Source organism: Etheostoma cragini, chromosome 7 (genome assembly GCF_013103735.1).
Source record: "Etheostoma cragini isolate CJK2018 chromosome 7, CSU_Ecrag_1.0, whole genome shotgun sequence".
Lineage (NCBI taxonomy): Eukaryota > Metazoa > Chordata > Actinopteri > Perciformes > Percidae > Etheostoma > Etheostoma cragini.
This window is the reverse complement of record NC_048413.1, coordinates 18,912,299-18,932,004: the sequence shown is the minus strand read 5'-3', so window position 1 is coordinate 18,932,004 and position 19,706 is coordinate 18,912,299. Positions and strand designations below refer to the sequence as shown.

At 39.6% G+C, this 19,706-nt stretch overlaps 2 protein-coding genes and 2 long non-coding RNA genes across 9 annotated transcripts in view; 2 read left to right on the top strand and 2 right to left on the bottom strand.

Moving 5' to 3' along the window:
* Window positions 1-2,959, top strand: part of LOC117947354 — an 18,341-nt gene extending 15,382 nt beyond the window's left edge. The window contains exons 2-3 of the long non-coding RNA XR_004657215.1: window positions 2,201-2,207; window positions 2,779-2,959. This is a non-coding gene — a long non-coding RNA (uncharacterized LOC117947354). The remainder of the gene's footprint in view (window positions 1-2,200; window positions 2,208-2,778) is intronic.
* espn (espin) overlaps window positions 1-4,702 on the bottom strand; it is a 45,750-nt gene extending 41,048 nt beyond the window's left edge. For 4 of the 6 annotated variants that reach the window (XM_034876127.1, XM_034876129.1, XM_034876131.1 and 1 more), the window contains exons 1-2: window positions 3,875-4,702; window positions 177-370 (exon numbers count right to left, since the gene is read on the bottom strand). In XM_034876127.1, coding sequence (XP_034732018.1) covers window positions 177-370; window positions 3,875-4,174 — 494 coding nt within the window. In that variant the 5' untranslated portion in view covers window positions 4,175-4,702. The remainder of the gene's footprint in view (window positions 1-176; window positions 371-3,874) is intronic. The other 2 variants (XM_034876130.1, XM_034876132.1) reach the window with 1 other exon arrangement.
* Window positions 4,703-8,847: 4,145 nt separating this feature from the next.
* LOC117947361 lies at window positions 8,848-9,755 on the bottom strand. Its single transcript, XR_004657223.1, has 2 exons — window positions 9,653-9,755; window positions 8,848-8,955 (listed from the first exon to the last, which is right to left on the bottom strand). It is a non-coding gene; the product is annotated as an uncharacterized LOC117947361 (long non-coding RNA).
* Window positions 9,756-17,783: 8,028 nt separating this feature from the next.
* On the top strand, window positions 17,784-18,901 carry LOC117947339 (transcription factor HES-2-like). The gene is made up of 3 exons (XM_034876169.1): window positions 17,784-18,175; window positions 18,275-18,458; window positions 18,567-18,901. The coding sequence occupies exons 1-3, from the start codon at window positions 17,882-17,884 to the stop codon at window positions 18,896-18,898; spliced, it is 810 nt and encodes a 269-aa protein (XP_034732060.1). The 5' UTR covers window positions 17,784-17,881; the 3' UTR covers window positions 18,899-18,901.
* The last annotated feature ends 805 nt before the right edge of the window (window positions 18,902-19,706 follow it).

The window sequence follows — 19,706 nt, the reverse complement described above, 5'->3', positions numbered from 1 at the left end:
TAATGGAAAACCAAAAAAAGCGAGTAGACCCGAGGCGAGTCGAGTAGATACCACGCAGTGGAAAACCGCCATTAGACAACAGTTAGAAGAAATCAAACACTTATAAATCACACTGACAAATCAGGTTTATCACAGAGCTTACAGACCGCTGCAGAGACAAACCATTTCGCTCTTACTTTGGGCTGTGCCCCAGCAACAGTCGGAGAGAGGGCAGGTCTCCCTTGGCAGCAGCATAGTGAACGGGTATGGCGCCGCTATCGGTGGAGGCCCCGGGGTCCACCTCGCCACTCTTTAGCAACCAGTCAGTGATATCATGGTGACTGAAGCGGGATGCAAGGTGGAGAACGGTGGCACCAGAACTGTCCCTGTCCTGTCAGTCAAACAAAAGACAAATAAAGCTAAAATACGAGATTCTGAAATTATATTTCATTTATTTTAATTTATAAAGTAGGTTTAAATGGTTCTGCTGGTTAATTTTTTTCAATGCTCTTTAAGCTGTGATTTAGTTGCATGCATTTTTTAGCAAGGAAATAAAGCCTTGCTTAGCTTGTGTATAAACGCTTACCTAGTTTGTGAAAATATTACACACATCATTCTTCATTAGAAAACTTGAGATTCTAACACTGCCTTTCTGAGCAACATAGACTGACATCGGCACTCAAACCTGAAGTATAATCTTCTGAACCAAAAAAAGAAAAAACAATGTGAAAGGTCCCAGATATTAAAGCCAAATACCTGTCGTGACTAAAGTGATTATTTAACAATAAATGGTCTAAAAGACACACATAACTTTTACAACTCTCTTAATCAACCCTGACTCAAACAACAACCATGGCTTCCATCTTACCTTCAAACCTTCGTTTTCTTTACATAACTCATTATTTGTGTCAAGAGATGGACCAATAGCTAACAGGGAAAACAGTATTTGCATACTCAGTGGATAGATGCGTGTTAAAACTTGAGTTTTATCAACAAAGAAGGCAGCGAGGGCCTCAAATACACAATAACTTCAGATAAAATCAGGATCAGAGTGCAGTAATACAATGGGGAAAGCAAAAATTAGCATTGATAACCCATCAAGTAGATTGCATTGCAAGTGGTAATTGATAGGTTTTTATTAAATGTCAGCCAAGAATCTTATCAGTTAGTTGGTGGCGTGGGGCAGTCTTTGTTGCTCTTCTGCTGTCCGTCGGGTAGCACTAGTAATGGACACCGTAAAAGGTGATAGAGCTCTTATTAATGTTTCAAATTAAGAATGACAGATTACTAGTTATATTGAGTAACGATTGACTCAGGGTTGGTACTTCTGTTTGTGTTCTTAGTCTAAAAAATGTTTGAGTAAGGGTCAGCTAGGTGGCTTACTCATTAGCACTGTTGCCTCAGAACAAGAAGGTCTTAAGGATGAATCTGTCCTAGCTGGCTGGATCATGTCTGTGTGAAGTTTGCAAAAAACCCTGCCGTTTAGGTGAACTGGAAAATTTAAGTGGCCGTTGTGAATTTCTTAGACTGTTAACCATTCCAGAGAGAACCTTGCCTTTCACCTAAAGCATGCTGGGATACCTCGCAGCACCAAATTTGAGGTATTTTATGACTTTTTCAATAAAGCATGAAAAGTGGTACACTTGTTCAGGCTGGATCCCTGAATATTTTACAAATGCAACCATCGTAAATACCTTGTGGCAGCCATTTTACCTTTTTTACCATTTTACCTAAATCGAAATTTCTATTTGCATCATATCTCCTGAATCAAACACAATAACCCATAATAGGGGATGTCTATCCCTACATTTTGATGGTGAAGGATTATAATGATATCATATACAACATCATACACTTTTCAGGTGAATAGAAAATTGAACATTGTAAAAGAAAATCAAAATCTGAGAACCCATAGGCTAGACTTCATATATCTGTTGCCTGCATGTTGTTCAGAGTTTTCAATGCGTATTCCTTTTTTTAACAATCCTGACAATACAGCAACATTAAAGTGTAGAACATTATAGAGACAGAACGCAATCAAGTCTCTCAGGGTTTATGCACGTTTGTTTTTTCTTTTAAACCAATAAAAGAATAAACAATCATCATAATTTTTTTGTTTTGAACCGAAAATGAAAAAAACCCAAGCTGTTTTTCCATTCACCTCAGCAGTTTATAATGTTGTATATAGTATCATTGTTACCATTGACCGTCAAAACATAAGGATAGGGGTAGACATTCTGTTTTATCATGTTTGGTTCCATTCCTGAAAATATTCAGGGCCCAATCTGTGTACCAAATTTCATGTTTTAATGAAAAAGTGAACATAACTTTCACATATCACCTGGATGATGATGATGATATGTTACTAAAGAGAACCAATGTATAAAAAATACTAGAATTCGAGGCACACCAGACTATAATGGTTACCACTGATAAATATTTACACATATAGTAGACTTGCAGTCTTTCACAGTCAGTTACAGCTGTTATTAAGACTCCTCCAAAGTGCCTGCCGCATTCCTTCCCTGATGTAAATACTATTCACTTCACTTCCAGCAGAGACATGGAAATGAGGTACTTGAGTCATAATGGCTCATAAGGTGAAGTCATGAAGATTTAACTATACTCCCTAGTAGGCATGTGCCTGTATATGATTCTGACATTATAACCTTAAGCAAAAATATCCTGGTTTCATGGTCGCAATAACAGCTTTAAAATGTATTATTTTTTAAATGTCTGGATAAAATTCAACACAGCGTATTTTATTTTTAAACATATTGCACACTGGAAGGATGACAGATTTCTAAAGTGCACTTTCTGTCTTTGAAGACTCATAAAAAACAGCTCATACCTTAGGAACATTATGACAAAGTTTTAGTGGTTTTGAAACCGTGACTTTTTCAAACCATGGTACATCTTGAAACCGGTAACCGGCCTATGCCTACTCCCTACCATATATCTCCCTCACTATCATATCAAACTACACTGACATTATGTATTTATTTACTGTATGTGCCCTATGTGAGTTAATGTATGTGCTGTATAAAGATATTATTTTTACAATCCAGTTTTTCCATAGTTTATTAACAGGCAAACATGAGGCACTGCAGCATCAGATTTAAAATGGATCTACAACAAAGAAAAAAAAACAAAATGTTCCAATGCCTACCAGTTTACAGGATTTTACATGTGCTGTGAGTTTAATTTGATTTCTTTATTTTCTGTTCCTCCGAGTGTTAGCATATGCTGCCTTTTTAATGTTATCAAAACAGTAAGAAAAAACCCATTCAGGCATTTTGGCAAGCAGTTGCCAGCTTGAAATTTCTGAATTGTCTGAATGAAAAGGAAAAATTATCTTCTGTTATCACCAAACCGAATACTGATCACCACTTAAGATAAAAGGATTGTTGTTTTACAGAACATTGGGGACTACGAGGGAATTAACAGTGAGATGATTAGGTTTAAACCATATTTATCGTCTTTGTGGTCTTTAACATCAACACAAAAACTCACTGTAAAACCTGTAGAATGTAGTTGTAACATGTTATATGGTCACTTAACTTAATCCTCAGTTAAATAGACTAATGCTGGTCTGGGTTTACTTTATGAAAAACAGCAAATGGGTCACCCTGCATTGTGGAGCTGCTATGCCTTTTTTATTTTATCAGTATGGGGTCAGTGTTTAATGTTGGTCAACGTTTTATTTCAGAAGCTTTTTTAATTTCCAAGTACAAAGTCCGTTAGAACGTTGTTGTAGGCACCCTATATCAACTGGACCCCAGTGGGTGAGGGGAAAGGGGTTGGCAGGTAGGCTACACAGCTGAGAAATGGCAACCAGGTCAGAGTAAAGAGAATTAGGCGCCAGGTCTGCTACACTTAAACGTGTACAACTCACCTCTGACCGACATCCACCCTGTGTCAGCAGCCACTGTAAGCAGGCCAGGTTGCCGGTGGCTGCTGCGTCATGCGCCGGACTTGCCCCGTTGTTAGCCAGGCAGTTACCAGGCAGCCCTGCCTCCTCCACCAGGAAACGCAGGCAGGTTAGTTTCCCTGCACGGGCTGCATGGTGGACCGGTGAAGCCCCCAGCACATCCTTGACGTCGCTGGTGAGCGTTTTTTGCGCTAATTGCACTTTCAGACTTTGCACGTCCCCTTGCCTTGCCGCGAGCAGCGTCCTTTCCCCCTCCACCACCATCGCTGCTGCAGATTGGACGACTCTTTCCTTCGGTTGCCTGCGTTCAGCCCGATCGTTTCACCTGGCTAATGGGGTCAGCATTACATTTGCAAAGCTTCAGATCTTCTCAGTCACCTGGTTAGTTTTGTAGGAAAATTCAGTTGTCGCTCCACATCCTCCCAGGAAGCCAAATTGTCAAAAGAAATATCCGTTTTTGTTCATACACATTTTAACATGCGATATCTTTTTACATGTTGCGACACAACTCAGTCCATCATTGTTTCTCTCTGAGCGATAAACTAACCTGCTTTCTATGTTTTGCCCGACGTTGTGGCTCGCCCGGTTATCTGCTCCTTTGACGCCCGCGGGGTGATGAACACCTGTTGCACAAGTTTAGTTTATGTTTTCCAGTTATTGATTTTTGTTTAATGTGTTTATTTAGCCTATTTTGTCAACGTGTACCATGCGCCTCCGAGAATATTCCGCAGTGTTTTTCTTCTTTTAGCAGATGGCGACATATGGGACTCAGCGCCTGTTAAATAATCCATCAGGGGGAGGATCGCTGAGCCGGTTACAGGTTGTTGCTTTCTGGAAATCGGCTCAGAAGTTAAAGGGGCAGTACAAAAAGGCTATGAAACTATTGCCTGCCGGAGAAACAACTGTGGTGGTGATTGTCAGTCAAGTATAGATTCATGACTAAAAACTATTCAACAATGCACTTTCTGAACACCCGACCAGTCTTTTTTGCATGCGGCCTCGCCGGCATTCATTTACATGGAGGTAAAAACAGCATCACTTTACATAGTAGAGGTCCATCTGGTGGCCTTTTGTAAAACTGAGTTTATGAAAATGTGTTGAGCTTGTGTTGAGGAATTTGTCAGTTTACTGCTGGATTGTAGAGGTTCTGTAGAATATTTAGCCTATATATGTTCATGTTAGTCATGTGCACAACAATAACTCAACACATTGGCAATTAAAGGCTTAGGGCTGAAATATAAACACTTGAACATATGGAGTGATATAGCCTATACAATTAATACAACAATAACTATATTAGGGTACATAGGCCACACACACACACACACACACACAGGTGTAAACAGTTATTACGTGAAAGTATATAAGATAAAGTGACGGTTGATGACCTCAGAGCTCAAGAGTTCTAAAGTCTTATGGCCTGTGGGATGATTACTTCCCCGAGCCTGGTGGTGTGGCGGGCTAACTCTATAGCCGGTAACAGTTTGATAAACACAGTTATCCTCTTATTTAACTGTTAATAAAAGCAGCATTTTTTTCTTTTGTAGCTAGCTTTTGTAGACATAACACCAACATTGTTCTCTTAACTTCTATGCATGACTGTATCACAATATAATGTTTATTCTTAACTTGATTTGCAAAATGGTTGTGGTCACAAAGAACCTCAGGTTTTTATGTTGGCCTAACTGTGCGTGCATAATTGATGCATACAAATCTTGAAGTGGGAAACAAATGACTACTTGTAGAAGAATAACGTAGGTGATAATGTAAATATTTGTAATGCACTGATTTGTTGTGATGTGTGTGTTGGAAAGTAACTCATTATATTTACTCAGGTAGCGTGCTGTAAGTTAGTATTATTTTGAGGTACAAAGGTTTGAGGTTTTTTTCAACTTTATACCTCTACTATACTTTTGACATTAGAGAAAGATTTTTACTCCTCTACTTTAATATGACGTTACTACTTTGCACATTTAGATACGTACAACATGCATGATCAAACATTTAATGGTTTATTTTAGACTACAGTGCCTAAAAGTAGTTTAAATGAGCTACACTAACTAATGGATAGATAGGCTACTAAATGGAACCTTTTTTACAATGATTACTTTTATTTTTGATACTTATAAGTACATTTTGCTTGGGTAAAGGATGGATGACTATATTCCACCATTGGATATGTGTATACTGCAGGAGAAATGTCTCACTTTCCCAGTCAAATTACTCAACCAAAGCATATAAGTCCATTGCAGAGCATAAATGCACGCTGTTAAAATAAACCACACATATTATGATCTAGTTTGGTTTGACTTTTTCTTGAATGATGAAGAATTTAGGCTTGGTGGATACACTAAATGCCCGTATTTCCAGCAATCTGACCTGATGAACTGTAATAATCTTTATCACCAAACGGTGGCAGGAAAGCTTTATAATAACCAAGGTATAGCTGCACCTGCGGAGGTGTTCAGGTGTCAAGTCATTATTATGTATTCTCTAAGTCACTGTAGCTCTCTAACACACGTTAGGACATTCAATATATAAGAATAAAACCAACTGAACGTAGGCTACCCTTTAATCCAAATGTGCTACCAAGATTTTACTGCTTTAGAGGCTATTATTTACGCACTGTGTACTTACAAGGTAGGCTATATTTAAACTCAAGCCAGTATATCCTACTCGTGTTCATTTTTTGTTTATAGGTTAATATATTTGACGTGTTATATTGTATGGAATTATTTAGGAGCTAACCTCATAATAAGAAAACGTGCAGCCTCACTCCAGGTTCCGCACTTTCTGCCTCATCCCTGTCAGATTAGGTTGATTGATTTTTTGCGTTTAAGTGGTTTCTCCCTGATGTGGTGGCTTTGCTGCGGAGAAGGGGGGTGATGGGGTAATGGGCGAGACTCGTGCTCGGCGCGTGCCTCTCCTGCCATCTGTTGCACCGCTCCAACTGTCATACACACCACGCGCCAATTTGGGGGAGGAGAGGGGAAATTCCCACGAGTGACTGATAACTCCCTAAAGGAAATGGATAACACTCTCAATTTGGGGGGAACTACATTAATGCCAGCATAGCCTACAATACGCAGCCTCCATTATGTAACAGGAATTATGCTTGCAGAAAAAGAAAAGAGATACAGGCCTGTGAGTGTGAGACTTCTTTGTGTGACATATTTTAAATCACTTTTGAAAACACATTTTACATAATTATTTTTCAAAAAGGTCTTATGTATTTACTGTATTTGCTGAATATATAGTTAATCATGTATTATTATGAGTGTTATTATTAACAAATGATAAGGCTTATTTGAAAAATAACACATTCTATATGGTTGGATATTTATATTTTTTTCATAGACATACTAGCCTACAATTCGTTTGTTTTCCGTGAAAGCATGCTACAACTGAGTTTATTATCAATATTAACATGCACCCTGTACCTGTTTTAATTATGGGGAATTGCAATTGTAGATTTGTATGAATGTGTGTTTCTTTTGTGATATTTTTGGGGATCAGTTTGTCTATATGTATTTATGTCTGTGTTTGGTCTGAACCCCTTTTGTAGTGAGTGTACTTTTTTTTTATCTGGACCTTGAGTCTATAAATAAAGAAATATAATACAGATTTGAATTAGTGATTTTTTGATTTGAAAAGCCTATTTGATTGAAATGGTGATATGAATACCGGTAGGCTAGTTATTTGCCAGTTTGGTAGGCTAAATGAGATCCAGACATAAAAGCATAACACGTGTTTGGTGCAGCTGCAGACCAGCAGCTCTATAATGAAGGGCTTCACATCATGTGTAAGTGATCTGAGTCTTTTCCCAGGCTTCGTTAAAGACGCTCCCACAACTTTAAGCAACGAGAGGCTAAATCCCTATTGAACTGGAAGGAAGCTGCCAACGGTTTTCCTGCTGAGCCTGGGAAAGCTGGGATATTTCTTGCACGCGCCGGACGTGTGACAGTTATTTAAATTGGACTCAATTATTCAGCGCGTGGGCCCCATCTATTGTATGGTCACATCTGCTGCGGCGCGGGAACATTCAAATTAGGACATGTTTGGATTAAGCATGCTGCTTACAACGTAACCCACTGCCTCTTAGCAACGGGAAATGAACACAAAACACACACTAAGCAGCAGGGAAGAACACCGAAGTCCCCGATACAAGTGAACAATTTACGACTGTTCCCCTAAATTTGAGCATTACAACTGTTGATAATATTGAATTCACACTTTCATGGCTGACCCAGAACCATCTTGATGAGAAGATAAGTCTAGATAACGACCTCTAGGCTACATTTGAGTTCGATTTGAGTCCATGATTATATAGGCAAAACAGCTCATGTTTTTTTCTTCGAATCTCTATTTGTTAGAGATCCCCGTTTTAAAACCACCTTCAAAATAAGGTTATACATATTTTATATGTATAGGCTATTTTATAGGCCCTTTGTATATTTGTTTCTGTTCCTGTATGTTTAATTATTATATTTGTTTAATATGTTTGGATGTAACCCTGTGCACCATTCACCAAGGGAAGTTCCACTTAGGTATAACTGACGGTGGCAATAAATCCTTATCTGATTCTGATATATTTAAGTATTGTAGGCTATAGACCAGCACCTCGCGCCCATCTGCAATGGCCCAGCTGGTTGGCGCGTGCCCTAATGGCTGTCGCGTGCAGGAAGGATGCCTTCAGCCATTATGTTGAACTGCAGAGAAGCGTTTCTTTACCTTATTGTATGATCTAAAGAACTAATAATGCATCAGCGACGTATTTACCTAAAAATACAAAGAATAAAATTCACATAGGCTTACTGTACACCAAACGTTGTTCACCATAACAATAGAAAGCCAGAGGTAGCCTGCACATCTCTTTATAAAAAGGAGACGAGACAGAATCAACTTTATTAAGCAACTCAAAGAAGATTAAACACACAGAGAGGAAATCACTTTATTTATCCGTTTCCATCCTCCCATCCACAAACTGCAACTTTCCCAGAACGTTTCTTTCTTTCTGGTTGTCGTTTGGATTGGCTTAGCTGGAGCTGAAAGAAATTGAATGATATTTAAAACATCAGCAAAACATCTTAAAGCAGTGTCTTGCAAAGTATTAAGGAGTTGATATCTATGTAGATATATACCAATCTGAATGTTATACGTTTGATATTAAAAAGTGCCATAGGCATTAGACGTAAAAAGGACTTTTAAGTCAAACTCTTCATGAATGTTGGTAAAAACAGTAAATGAACACTGCAGCTTTATTGTAGTCAGTATAAGATGCTTTCTGAAAAACTGACCAATTGTGACTCCAAACTCTAAATCTTAACAAACATTAAAATTCTAAAAGCCTCAATTTCTAGCTGTTTCAGACCATGAAGAAATGAGACTTTTAATAGAATCTGAATCTATCATGTACCTTACTGAAACATGTAATAAACTCCTTAAACAATTTCAATTAAGGGTTGATGTTGGGTTTTCAATTGTAAGACTGACATATGTCTTTTTCATAGACCGGTCAGACTGAAGTAAACGACAACAAAAGATAGACACATTTTCTGTATAACCTACAGTTATGGTAACTTTTTGTGCCTGGGTATTTTACTTTAACTAAGACATTGCATTATAATGAACACAGGAAATAAACATGCCAAGTTTATAAAGTAACAAATGATTATTTTGGCAGCATCTTATCCCAAAGTTCATCTTGTCCCTTCTCAACATAAATTCTCAACTTAAACTCACCGTGCGCTCTTGATGTCTCTCCCACAGGGACCCAGTCATCCGTGAGTAGCAGTGAGAATCTCTATGGTCAGACTTTCTCAGGCTCACACTCAGGCTCATTAGCGAATGCCAGAAACAGCACAAGTGATTTGACAAGACAATGCAGCACCTATAGACAAAAGTCGAACACGTTTGAGACCACTCTGCTGTGATGCTATTGCCTGGCAATGGGGTGAAGTGGAGTTTAAATGGTTCTCTCTGTCTCAGTTGATTTCATTCCATAAGCTCTTTAGGCTATTTGACTGTAAACTACTGTACACCAAACAAAGCCCAACAGCCTGGAGTCACGAATAGCTGCACCCCATACAGGACATGTAAATATAACATCAGATTATATTCATGTCTTAATACATTAAAATCTAATCCAAACATTCACTGTCACGTGTTACAGTAAAACACGCTCTAGGCTTAATTTTCAACGTGTTTGACAAATGTCAGTAATCTAGCTCAGACAGCGTTTCATCAAACACAGACACAAACTATTTCACAAATAAAGGCATAAAGATGTGTCATGTAAACATAGGCTCCACACAACAGCAAATTGAGACAGGTGAACATAAGTGGCTGGCATTCAATGTAGCCTAAATCACGGTGTCTTGAGATAAAATCAAGTCTTATATATACTACACATAGGGTTAAGTGACATATTCATAATGTAAATCGGTACAAATATTAGTTTAAACAAAACATACCAGGTTGTGACTGCGTCGCCCCTTTGCTCATCATTTGAAGCACCCGCAGCGGTGCGTGCAGGTCGCTGCTGGCTGAAGACTGCAGTTGTATTGAGCGCCCTTTTACTACACGAGGTTTGGGCCAAATGACAGAGACGCGCTTCTCTGTGGGCGGACACCTCGTGCAGGCCACGCCCTCTCATGGCCTGGCTCAGATGCCCTTCCGAAGGACTGTGCGGGACCATGCAACACCTAGAAAAATGTACAAAACGCCAATATTTGGAATTCTATATGAATTGTTTTGTTCTTTTAAACTAATTTTGGATTAGTTGCGAAGCTGAGTCTCACTGCAAGAGTATCTAGTGCAAAACGGAAAGCTATTGAATTCCTTGTTTGTTGTTGCGAGGTTATTTTTCAAATTTAAAACTATTAAAAGATTTAAAAAAATCTTGTGTAGCTGTTCCAGATAAATCCAAGAGGGTTGAGAATAGCATACATCCATCATATGAATAGGCCTACATGTTTAGCACTTAGACCACCTATTTATATTTGACCACATCTTAACCCTTTGTTCTAAATGCATTCCATTGTTATGAGCCTTCCAACATTGAAACGAGTAATCAACATTTTACATTTTGTAACATAGCATAAACCGACCTTATCATTAGTAAACCACTTTGAGAATATTCTTCTTATATAGCCCATTTGACATTGCTTCAGTATAGAATATCTTAATGTAAATGTATTTTCGTGATTAACCTCCCATTCTTTAATGTCGCCCCGGACAACTCTTAATGATCGCTGTGTCTCTGTAACTTCAAAATAATTCATCTGAGCAGGAAAGCCATCTGCCACCATTGTTCGCTTGGCTCGTGCTGTTCTCGTGCCCCTGATATGGCAACACAATGGATCCCCCCCAATCAGATATCTAATATTCAAAAAACCCCGCCAACAAGCCGCCTGTCTCGCCTGTCCAATAACCTGAGGCTGCTTAAATCACGTATATCCTTTATTATTTACGTAAAGATAAAGAAGTAAACAGCTATATTGTTGTTGAAGTTTTATCTTTCACGTCTGTTCCTTGAACCCCACCAGAGTGTTAGACTGCTGGCTTTCTGTGAAGCGCACCCTGAGGTGCATGACAAGCAAAGACATGACTGCCAGCCTGTCAGAGCTGGAAACGACTGCTATTGGTGGAGAAGCCTATGCGACGCTATAAGTTTACCTTTGTTAACTTTAAAGAGCAAAACAAACGTGCACGACCAGATGTGTGCTGTGCCTTACAGCTTGGCTTTTGGCTTTGTTAGGCTTGGTTGGATATTCAAATCCTGTCTGATCCATGCCTCCGATTTATGCAATGTACAAAAATGCTGTCCTGCAAACGACGCCAGGCTCGATGCTTGTTTTAATACGGCCAACTTCATTTTCAGCGGGGGGCAGTGTGGCTGTGGACGTAGACTTCTAAAAGCTTCGGTGAAGATAGAAAGCACAGTATCTGCATGTCATTTCCCAAACCTCTGCAGTCTTTATTTTCCATGGTATTTTAAAGAACCATAATCCAACCGTACGTGATGTTTCCTTGAAAATGTATATTTCTGTCTACGTCGGTGTTTTAGTGCATATGTTTGGTGTGTTTTTTTCATTTTTGAACAGTTTCAGTTCCAGTTTCATTGTGTTTTGTACCATATATTCAACAGCAACCAATACCTTTGGTTCTCAATATCTCAAAATCCACGTTGCAGGAAATCATGGCATTGTTAAGATTTGATGCAGCTGAAATCATTTGACATCATAATAACATATTTTACACTCTTGGAATTATATCTAAGATATTAAATAAAAGGCCTAGGCTATAAACCAGATTGATAACGATGTCATATTTTCTACATCTTTTGGGGAGCACGATGTTTTATTCAGAGAACACTCATTTTATCACAATCTTTTGTTACCGTCTCATTTGGCACACGAACGCTGGGGATGCTGACGCAGACTTTGGGACAGAATCAGTGACGTCAGACGGACTTGGTGCAGGAGAAAACAAGTTTGGGGTTTCGTCACTGCTGCGGCAGACGCTTTATTTAACTAGCGTTGGTTTAGGCGTGGGGAGCGTCTTGGCAGATTTTGATAGGTCTTCCTTTTGCAGAGAGAAAGGTCTCATTAGTGATTTGACATAACCAACAAACGGTGCTGTTAAAAAACATTTAGTTATTTAATTGACTTACTGAAAAATGCATTTACATACTGTACGTACGTATGTTTTTATATTTTTAGATGTCCCCCTACTACTTAATATGCATGTATAATTGTTCACAGTTGAAGCTATCTGGATATTGCAAATAAAAAACTTAAAATATTGAAACAAATCCAACAGCTACCAAAAAAGCAGTAACGTTTGTCGTAGAGCCACTTTGTTTGGTACAATCTAATCCATTACAATACAACAGCCCTGTCATGGACAATCCTTTTACAAAACTTACACATGAGGGGGGCAACATATATTATAAAATCTTTTCAAATGCTCAATACTAAACATAAAGAAGAATGTTCTCCTTTCCTAGAAGTAGAATTCATGGCAGGGCTGTTGCATTAAATTGCATAGGTGTAACTAAAGTGAACACTGAGTGTAAGCTCCATTTACTTGTGATGGTCTTGTGCCAAAACAGTCCTTAGAACTTTGTTACACGTGTTAAATGTCACTCAGGATACAATAAAGGTGCATGACAAAAGTAAGATTATATGAAGATGGATGTTTTTGTTTGTTTCCTATTGCACCCATCTTAACTGATGCCTCTTTCCATAGAGGGTAGAGCTGGTGTCTTGGTGTTGGACGCTTCATTCATTCTAGCAGACGCTAGTTAGTTCCGCTTAGGATAAAGTACATACATAGAAATTCCTTTTCTATTTCATTGGCACACATCTTGTGCAAATTTTCATGCAAGTAAGATGTCATTTTGGGAATCTTAACACAAAAAGACAGAAGTATTATATTCTGACCTTTTTTCAGTAGTAGAGAGGAATTACTACATTAGAACCAACATGTAGCGTCGGGCCTGAATGGATGACTTCCAAATAAGTATTCAGGGCCACAGACAGCTTTTACCTATCAAACCACCTTCTCTACTCTCCCTTCAGCCCCATCGGCAGAGGTCACCTCCCAAAGCTTCACCACATGGAGCAAAAGTGGCCACCAGTCACCCACACCTGACTCCTCTTAATCAGAGATGCAAAGCCACAGAGGAGGCCCTTAAGGAGCAGTCAGATAAAGGTGTGTATGCCCTTATATCCCTTTTTTAAAAATCACATGCCTTTCATGTTGCTTTCTGTTGTGTTAATGAAGGATGGGAAAGAAATGGTTTGGGACGTTTTCTTTGGTTTCCTGGTTTCCCCAGGAAGCCTTTCCACTTTTGGGACCTTCTCTTTGGAAAACAATGAATCATGACTCAAGACCCACTTGCCAGCTTTTTTTGCATCTAATGGCAATTATCAAAGCAAACTCAATCTGTTGATAAAGACTGAGATACGATTAACAGCTACAAAAGAAGTTAGTCGGTGCAGCTTTAAGCATGAAACCTTTGCTACAGAAGACACATTTAAGGGCTGAATCCAAACCTAGTATCTCATGACTACTTGATAACCATCTTCTTGCTCAGTGAATCGTCAGAAAGTTCACAATAATTAATAACAAAGGTTTGCTAGAGGTTCTAAAGGGAAAGGATGGAAATGGTTATTTAGTTGAATTCTCCACATAGTCTTTGTAATTGGTACTTGTTGTCAAAACCCAACATAACTGCTACACAATCCCACTGGGAATGGTTTTAAAGTAGCTTCACACTGTGAGCTGGAAGCACACGATGACATGCTAAAGCAAGGCAGAATCGCACAGGCTTGCCTCATGTTGCTGTAGACTGGGAGGGGACACTATTGATATTGGAGCTGGAATAGTCAGTTAAGATCACCTTTCTGGTAGAAAAACAATCCATCTAATTAGGAATTCCTCGTCCAAGCAGCTTGAATAGCAACACACCCATTTCTGCTGCTGCCAGTTTAACAAACTAAGTGGAGAGAGATACTGAAATAAATCTGTAATGTTTTAAGCCATACAGGCTAAAAGAAAATTTGTAAAGAAACCATTATGCCAACAGTTTGAATTTGGCTGTTTGATTTTTTAAGGATTGCTACAGCTAGAAAAATATTTTCAACCAAATAAGTGAATTAGTGAAACTCGTTGGTGCATGAAAACAGAAACAGCCAGTCCAGTTAACAGGCCATGCATTGGCCCAGCATCACATCAGCTGTGCATGTTATCAGGTGAAAAGGGGTTCTCGGCGCATCTTCACCAATGTGCAGCTGAATCAGGTGCTTCTCAAAACAAGAACAGCAAACATTACAGGGAAAATATGTTGAAATGTTGCATTGTAATGTTGACAAAATACTATTGAAACAATTTTGAGTCTACAAATCAGTGTGCCCCAGTGCTTTTTTGTTCTGAAATCAGATCTATAGGTCACACTGCACCACACTGGCAGAAATGACAGAGAATGTGTTAGCATGAGTGTGTACCTCTTTTCCAATGTCAAAATTCCTAATTGTTTTATCACTTAAAATCTTTGTACCTTACTTTTGATGTAATGATGTAGGACTTTGACAGTTAGTTACAATGAAATACTGTATCGTTTCCCCCACTATAAAACATGTAAAATTACAATTCTCACTTATAAGCTGGCTGCGGGATAACAAGAGAAACAGACTAAAATAAGTTGTTTATGAATGGTCTTATTCTATCCTCGTTGTTTTTCTTCAAGAAAACAGTAGTGATAATTGAAGAGCTTCAGATCGAACACACTACACCTCACACCATTTTAACATGGAACCAATTTTGAAATTATACATGTTCTTACCACTTTTAGCATTTAAATTCTACCAATTATAGGCTATCAGTCTTTATGCCTATGTCTGCATTTTAGCTAACACATGACGGTTTTATCTGAAAATTTTAGGATTCAAAACCTGGTATAGATTAAGTGTTTTTTTGGTAAAAAAAACAAAAACGTTTTATTCACGTTTATTTTAAATCAAGTGGGATTTGATCACAAACTGGGAACAACAGCAAGTTTAATTAAACTTGTGTGTCTCCATGCTGTGCTCAAACAGCAGCCAGCAGTCTGTACAGATGCTGTATGATGCGGATAATGTTGGCGTAGTTTTGAGCTTGGGATGCCAGACATCTTTTTAGCCAGTCACGATTTGAAGGCTGGCAGACCTAGAAGTCTGGAAGCCTCCATAGCCGTGATGGAGACGATCACCTTCAGCAAGGCAGTCAATCGACGCTTTTGGTTTCACGCATCAATAAACCTGCGCAGGTTCCATCTGTCTGGTCGCTCTGGCTCGTGTCAGTCTCATGCCGTGTATACCATCACATTTTCACTCATGAGAAGTGTTTTCTTTGACTCAAGGATTACGATTTGAGACGTTTTCTGGGAATACATATAATACAGTTGTACCTTTTTGCTCCAAATGATAACGGTTGGTGTTGTTGTTACATGCCTACTTGTAATCTTTCTTAATAATCCTTTATATTCCATAAAACGTGTTCCTATACTTTCCTTTATTTTATTTAAATCTGAAAAATAGTTGGGTATTGTATTCAGTAGTGTAGTATACCAAAAGAAACCAAGAAAATAAATATGCTAATCATATCAATTTCCCATACAGTTGCCAGAAAAGTCCACTATATTCTGTACTTTCTTCAACAAAGGGCCACTGTGCTCTCAGCTTGCACAGATGGATACCCACGCCGAAAAAAGGACAAAAAGGGTCCCAACCGAAGCCTCTCGTGCACTTTTTTAGTTTTAGTTCGAAGTGCCCGTTCCCAGACTGGACTTGATGTCAGTTATTTGGGGCCCCATGGGGCAGGACGCGTGTAAAACTGCGCATCTATAATGCTTTGGAAAAAAAACGGAGGGATAAAAGCCCTCAAGCCACAGCAGGACAGCGTGCACCCAAAGAGCAGCGTTAACTTTACCAAAAGGATATGAGCTTGTTGAACTATATGTGTCCAGATTCAAAAAAATCAACTGAAATGTAATTGCTATTTCAGTGTGTTAAGCATGTTCCCGCTCTTATTATTGCCTTAAGCCTTGAGGTTGGAAATGCTTCAGTAAACAATTATGTGCGTAATGGTTGTGCGTAAAGCCGGTATTTTGCAATATCAAACATATTTAGTTTTATTTGGTGTCTTTTCGTGAACTTATCGTTTTTGGACGTCCTTTTTACATCTTGTTTATATATATATATATATATATAAATTGGTCTGATTCGTATAACGTATATACCTCCGCCATTGTGTCTGTGTGCTGGGACCCAAACCTCCCCCACTCCAAAAAAAGATAGAAAATGTGGTTTGAGCACATTGATGGTGAGGGGGCAGAAGAACAGGATCAGGGGTGCTGATGAGAGCAGCAACAGAGTGGTGCGATGGTGGGAAACAGAGGAGGGGGTTGGTGTGCAGTGTGTGGAGATGGAAGATGAAGAGGGGGGTTTCCCATCTGTTGCGCGGTTGTGGCGCGTGCCGAACGCGTGAATCCTACTAGCAGCTCACTGCAGTGTGTTTGGTTTGATGGTCAGCAGCAGAGATTGCCTGAAAGTCTCCGAAGATGTTGAAATAAAATCAGTTTACTTTCAGTTTAAAATATCTACAATAGTACATTTAATACGGTGTCTAATACTTTTGAAGGGACTATCTTTCGAAACAGATCCTGTTTTTTTACTGAATCAAATGCCTATTCCTCACCGTGTTATCCATGCAGTGTTAGAACAGACTTGTGTACTGCATGACTCCTTTGTGTATTCGTGTACTACGTCCCTACTCCGCTGGCAAGCACTCCGCTCTCTGCCTGTGTTGCAGGTTGTACGTCACTCAGTACCCCCCCCCCAATCCTCCAGGTAATCACCGAGTTGTTGATATTGGAGACCAGCTGCTAAGGGTCCACAAACAGATGTTAATCCATACATAGCGTGGCTTGGGTATCTGGTTTATTAATTGTAGGAATACATTACTCCTGTCACCTCAAAATCACTCATCTGGTTATGTGTTTCGTTTCAATGTGGCGGGATAACAAATCCAGTACATAAGCATACATAAACTGACTGAATGTATGTTTTTATTACTATTTTGATCCAACTTTTAATTGTTCGTTTACAGCAGTGCAACTTTCACGTGTGTAATTAAACTAGAATTATCTTATTTGGGCTCTCGTTTGTAAGAGGTTTCGATACAAAAATAAACAGAATTATAAGGATTGTCAATTTAATTACACAGCCAGGTGAATAAAGAGGCAACTCCTGTAAAAAAATTCAAAAAGCAGCTATGTGGTATAACCTTGATATTCGAAAAACATCATCGTTAAATGTATTGTATGCGCAATTGGATCTAGGATGAACGTTAACGCTTTATATCTCTACAAGCAACAAAGCGCAACATCACCACGAACCTCCGCATACCAGCGCTGGACAGGACCAGATGGTCCAGACAGAGCTCCGCTTATCTCTCCAAGGCATCGCCCCCCTGTGTCAAACCCCCCGCACAATGGCTTTGGTTCCCTCCCCTCTGACGCGCCGGGGCCAAATAAATAGGAGGCTTTCCAGCTCTGCGGCACACTTCAGCTCAGCCGCTCCAAGCGCAAGTATCTCCCCTCAAAAAACACAGCTACAAGCAGAAAACAAAATGAGTCCCAACGTCACTACTGAGGCCAACCAGCTTCTCCCTGCCAGGTCCACCGTGGCCCAGAGAAAACAAGCCAACGAACTGAGAAAGGTAAGGGAAAGAGAGAAACCGTTATGTTACTGGAAATGTTTTCTCATTTGACTCTTTTAAAAGTGCAGCTGAATAACAGTTTTTCATTATTTCTTCTAGACTCTTAAGCCCTTGCTGGAAAAGAAAAGACGTGCTCGTATCAACGACAGTCTCAGTCATCTGAAAAGCCTGATTCTTCCTCTGGTCGGCAAAGACAACGCACGCTACTCCAAGCTGGAGAAAGCTGACATTCTGGAAATGACCGTCCGTTTCCTCAGAGACCTTCCTTCCGCTCCAGTCAAAGGTACGCACCATCTCCTGAACTACGATATGCATTGCACAAACTATCTTATCTGTGATTATAGGCTAAACGTGAAATTCAAGCCACTGATCAAATCTCCTTTCCCTCCAGACTCCGCAGAGAGTTACAGAGAAGGCTACAAATCCTGCCTCCAGCGCGTCTCTGCTCTGCTTCCCAAAACGAACCTGGACCAAGACGCGTGTCACCGGGTGAATGACTTCGTCCAGCAGTCCACGTCCGCCAACATAACCCCAACCTGTCTGAACTGCTGCGCTCAGAGCTCCAGGACTCTCCCTCAGATCCAACAGAGACTCCTGAGCCTCAAATCCAGCTTCAGCTCCAGACTGGAGAGCCAGTCCCGCAGCAGCGGTTGCGCAGTGGCTCCCTGCCCAGCGCAGTCCGGCCCGCAGGCTGTCAGCGCTGCCATGTGGAGACCTTGGTAGATTAGATGGACATTTATCTCATGCGTGTTATTTATTTTGTAATGTTATTTATGCTATTTGTATTCAAATGACCTTAATCTGAACGATTGAGAACTGTTGGAGTTGCTGTACAATAATGTCATTCAGCATTTGGCTCATTTACAGATTAATGCCACAGAGCAAACGAGCACAGATCTTAGAAACGGAAGTCTCTGAGCGTTTTAAAATGCAATCTTCTTTGGGGTTTCAAAGATATGGGTTGTAGACAACACTTTTGTAAAACCCCAAGGGTTATTTTGTTGAAGGTTTGCACGATATGGACTTAAAAGTATTTTGGTCTGTGCAAAAGAGTAGTCTGTAAACACTGTGTGTTAAATAGGATTATATAGTATTCACTGACGTAATGTAGCCTAAGAACAAAATATTTTATGACTCTTGTGACACTTGTAATGTTTTTGTCATTAACAAAACCTTTTCAATAAATCTGCATTTCCCGAATATGGTTGTGTTGTTTGATCTTTGATTTGTGTGGCTTTCCAAGGATCTCAAATGTATCATTACACACATACATATTAGTAAGAGGAATCTGAGTCTTCTGAAAGGAATGAAAAAGGCGCGCAAACGCATAAAGCCACAGGTCGGCCTGAGCCCATTGATGCTGATGAGCAGCTGCTCTATTGTTGCAGATGTGAGGCTCCTCTTTAGTTGCCGCCAAATTGGTGGGAAAAAAAGTTGGACTGGTTGTGTGATGGGACACACACCGAGATGACTGCAGTTGTGAATTACGATGACAGATTTGATGCCCCCAACCAAAAGAGAAGAAAAAAAA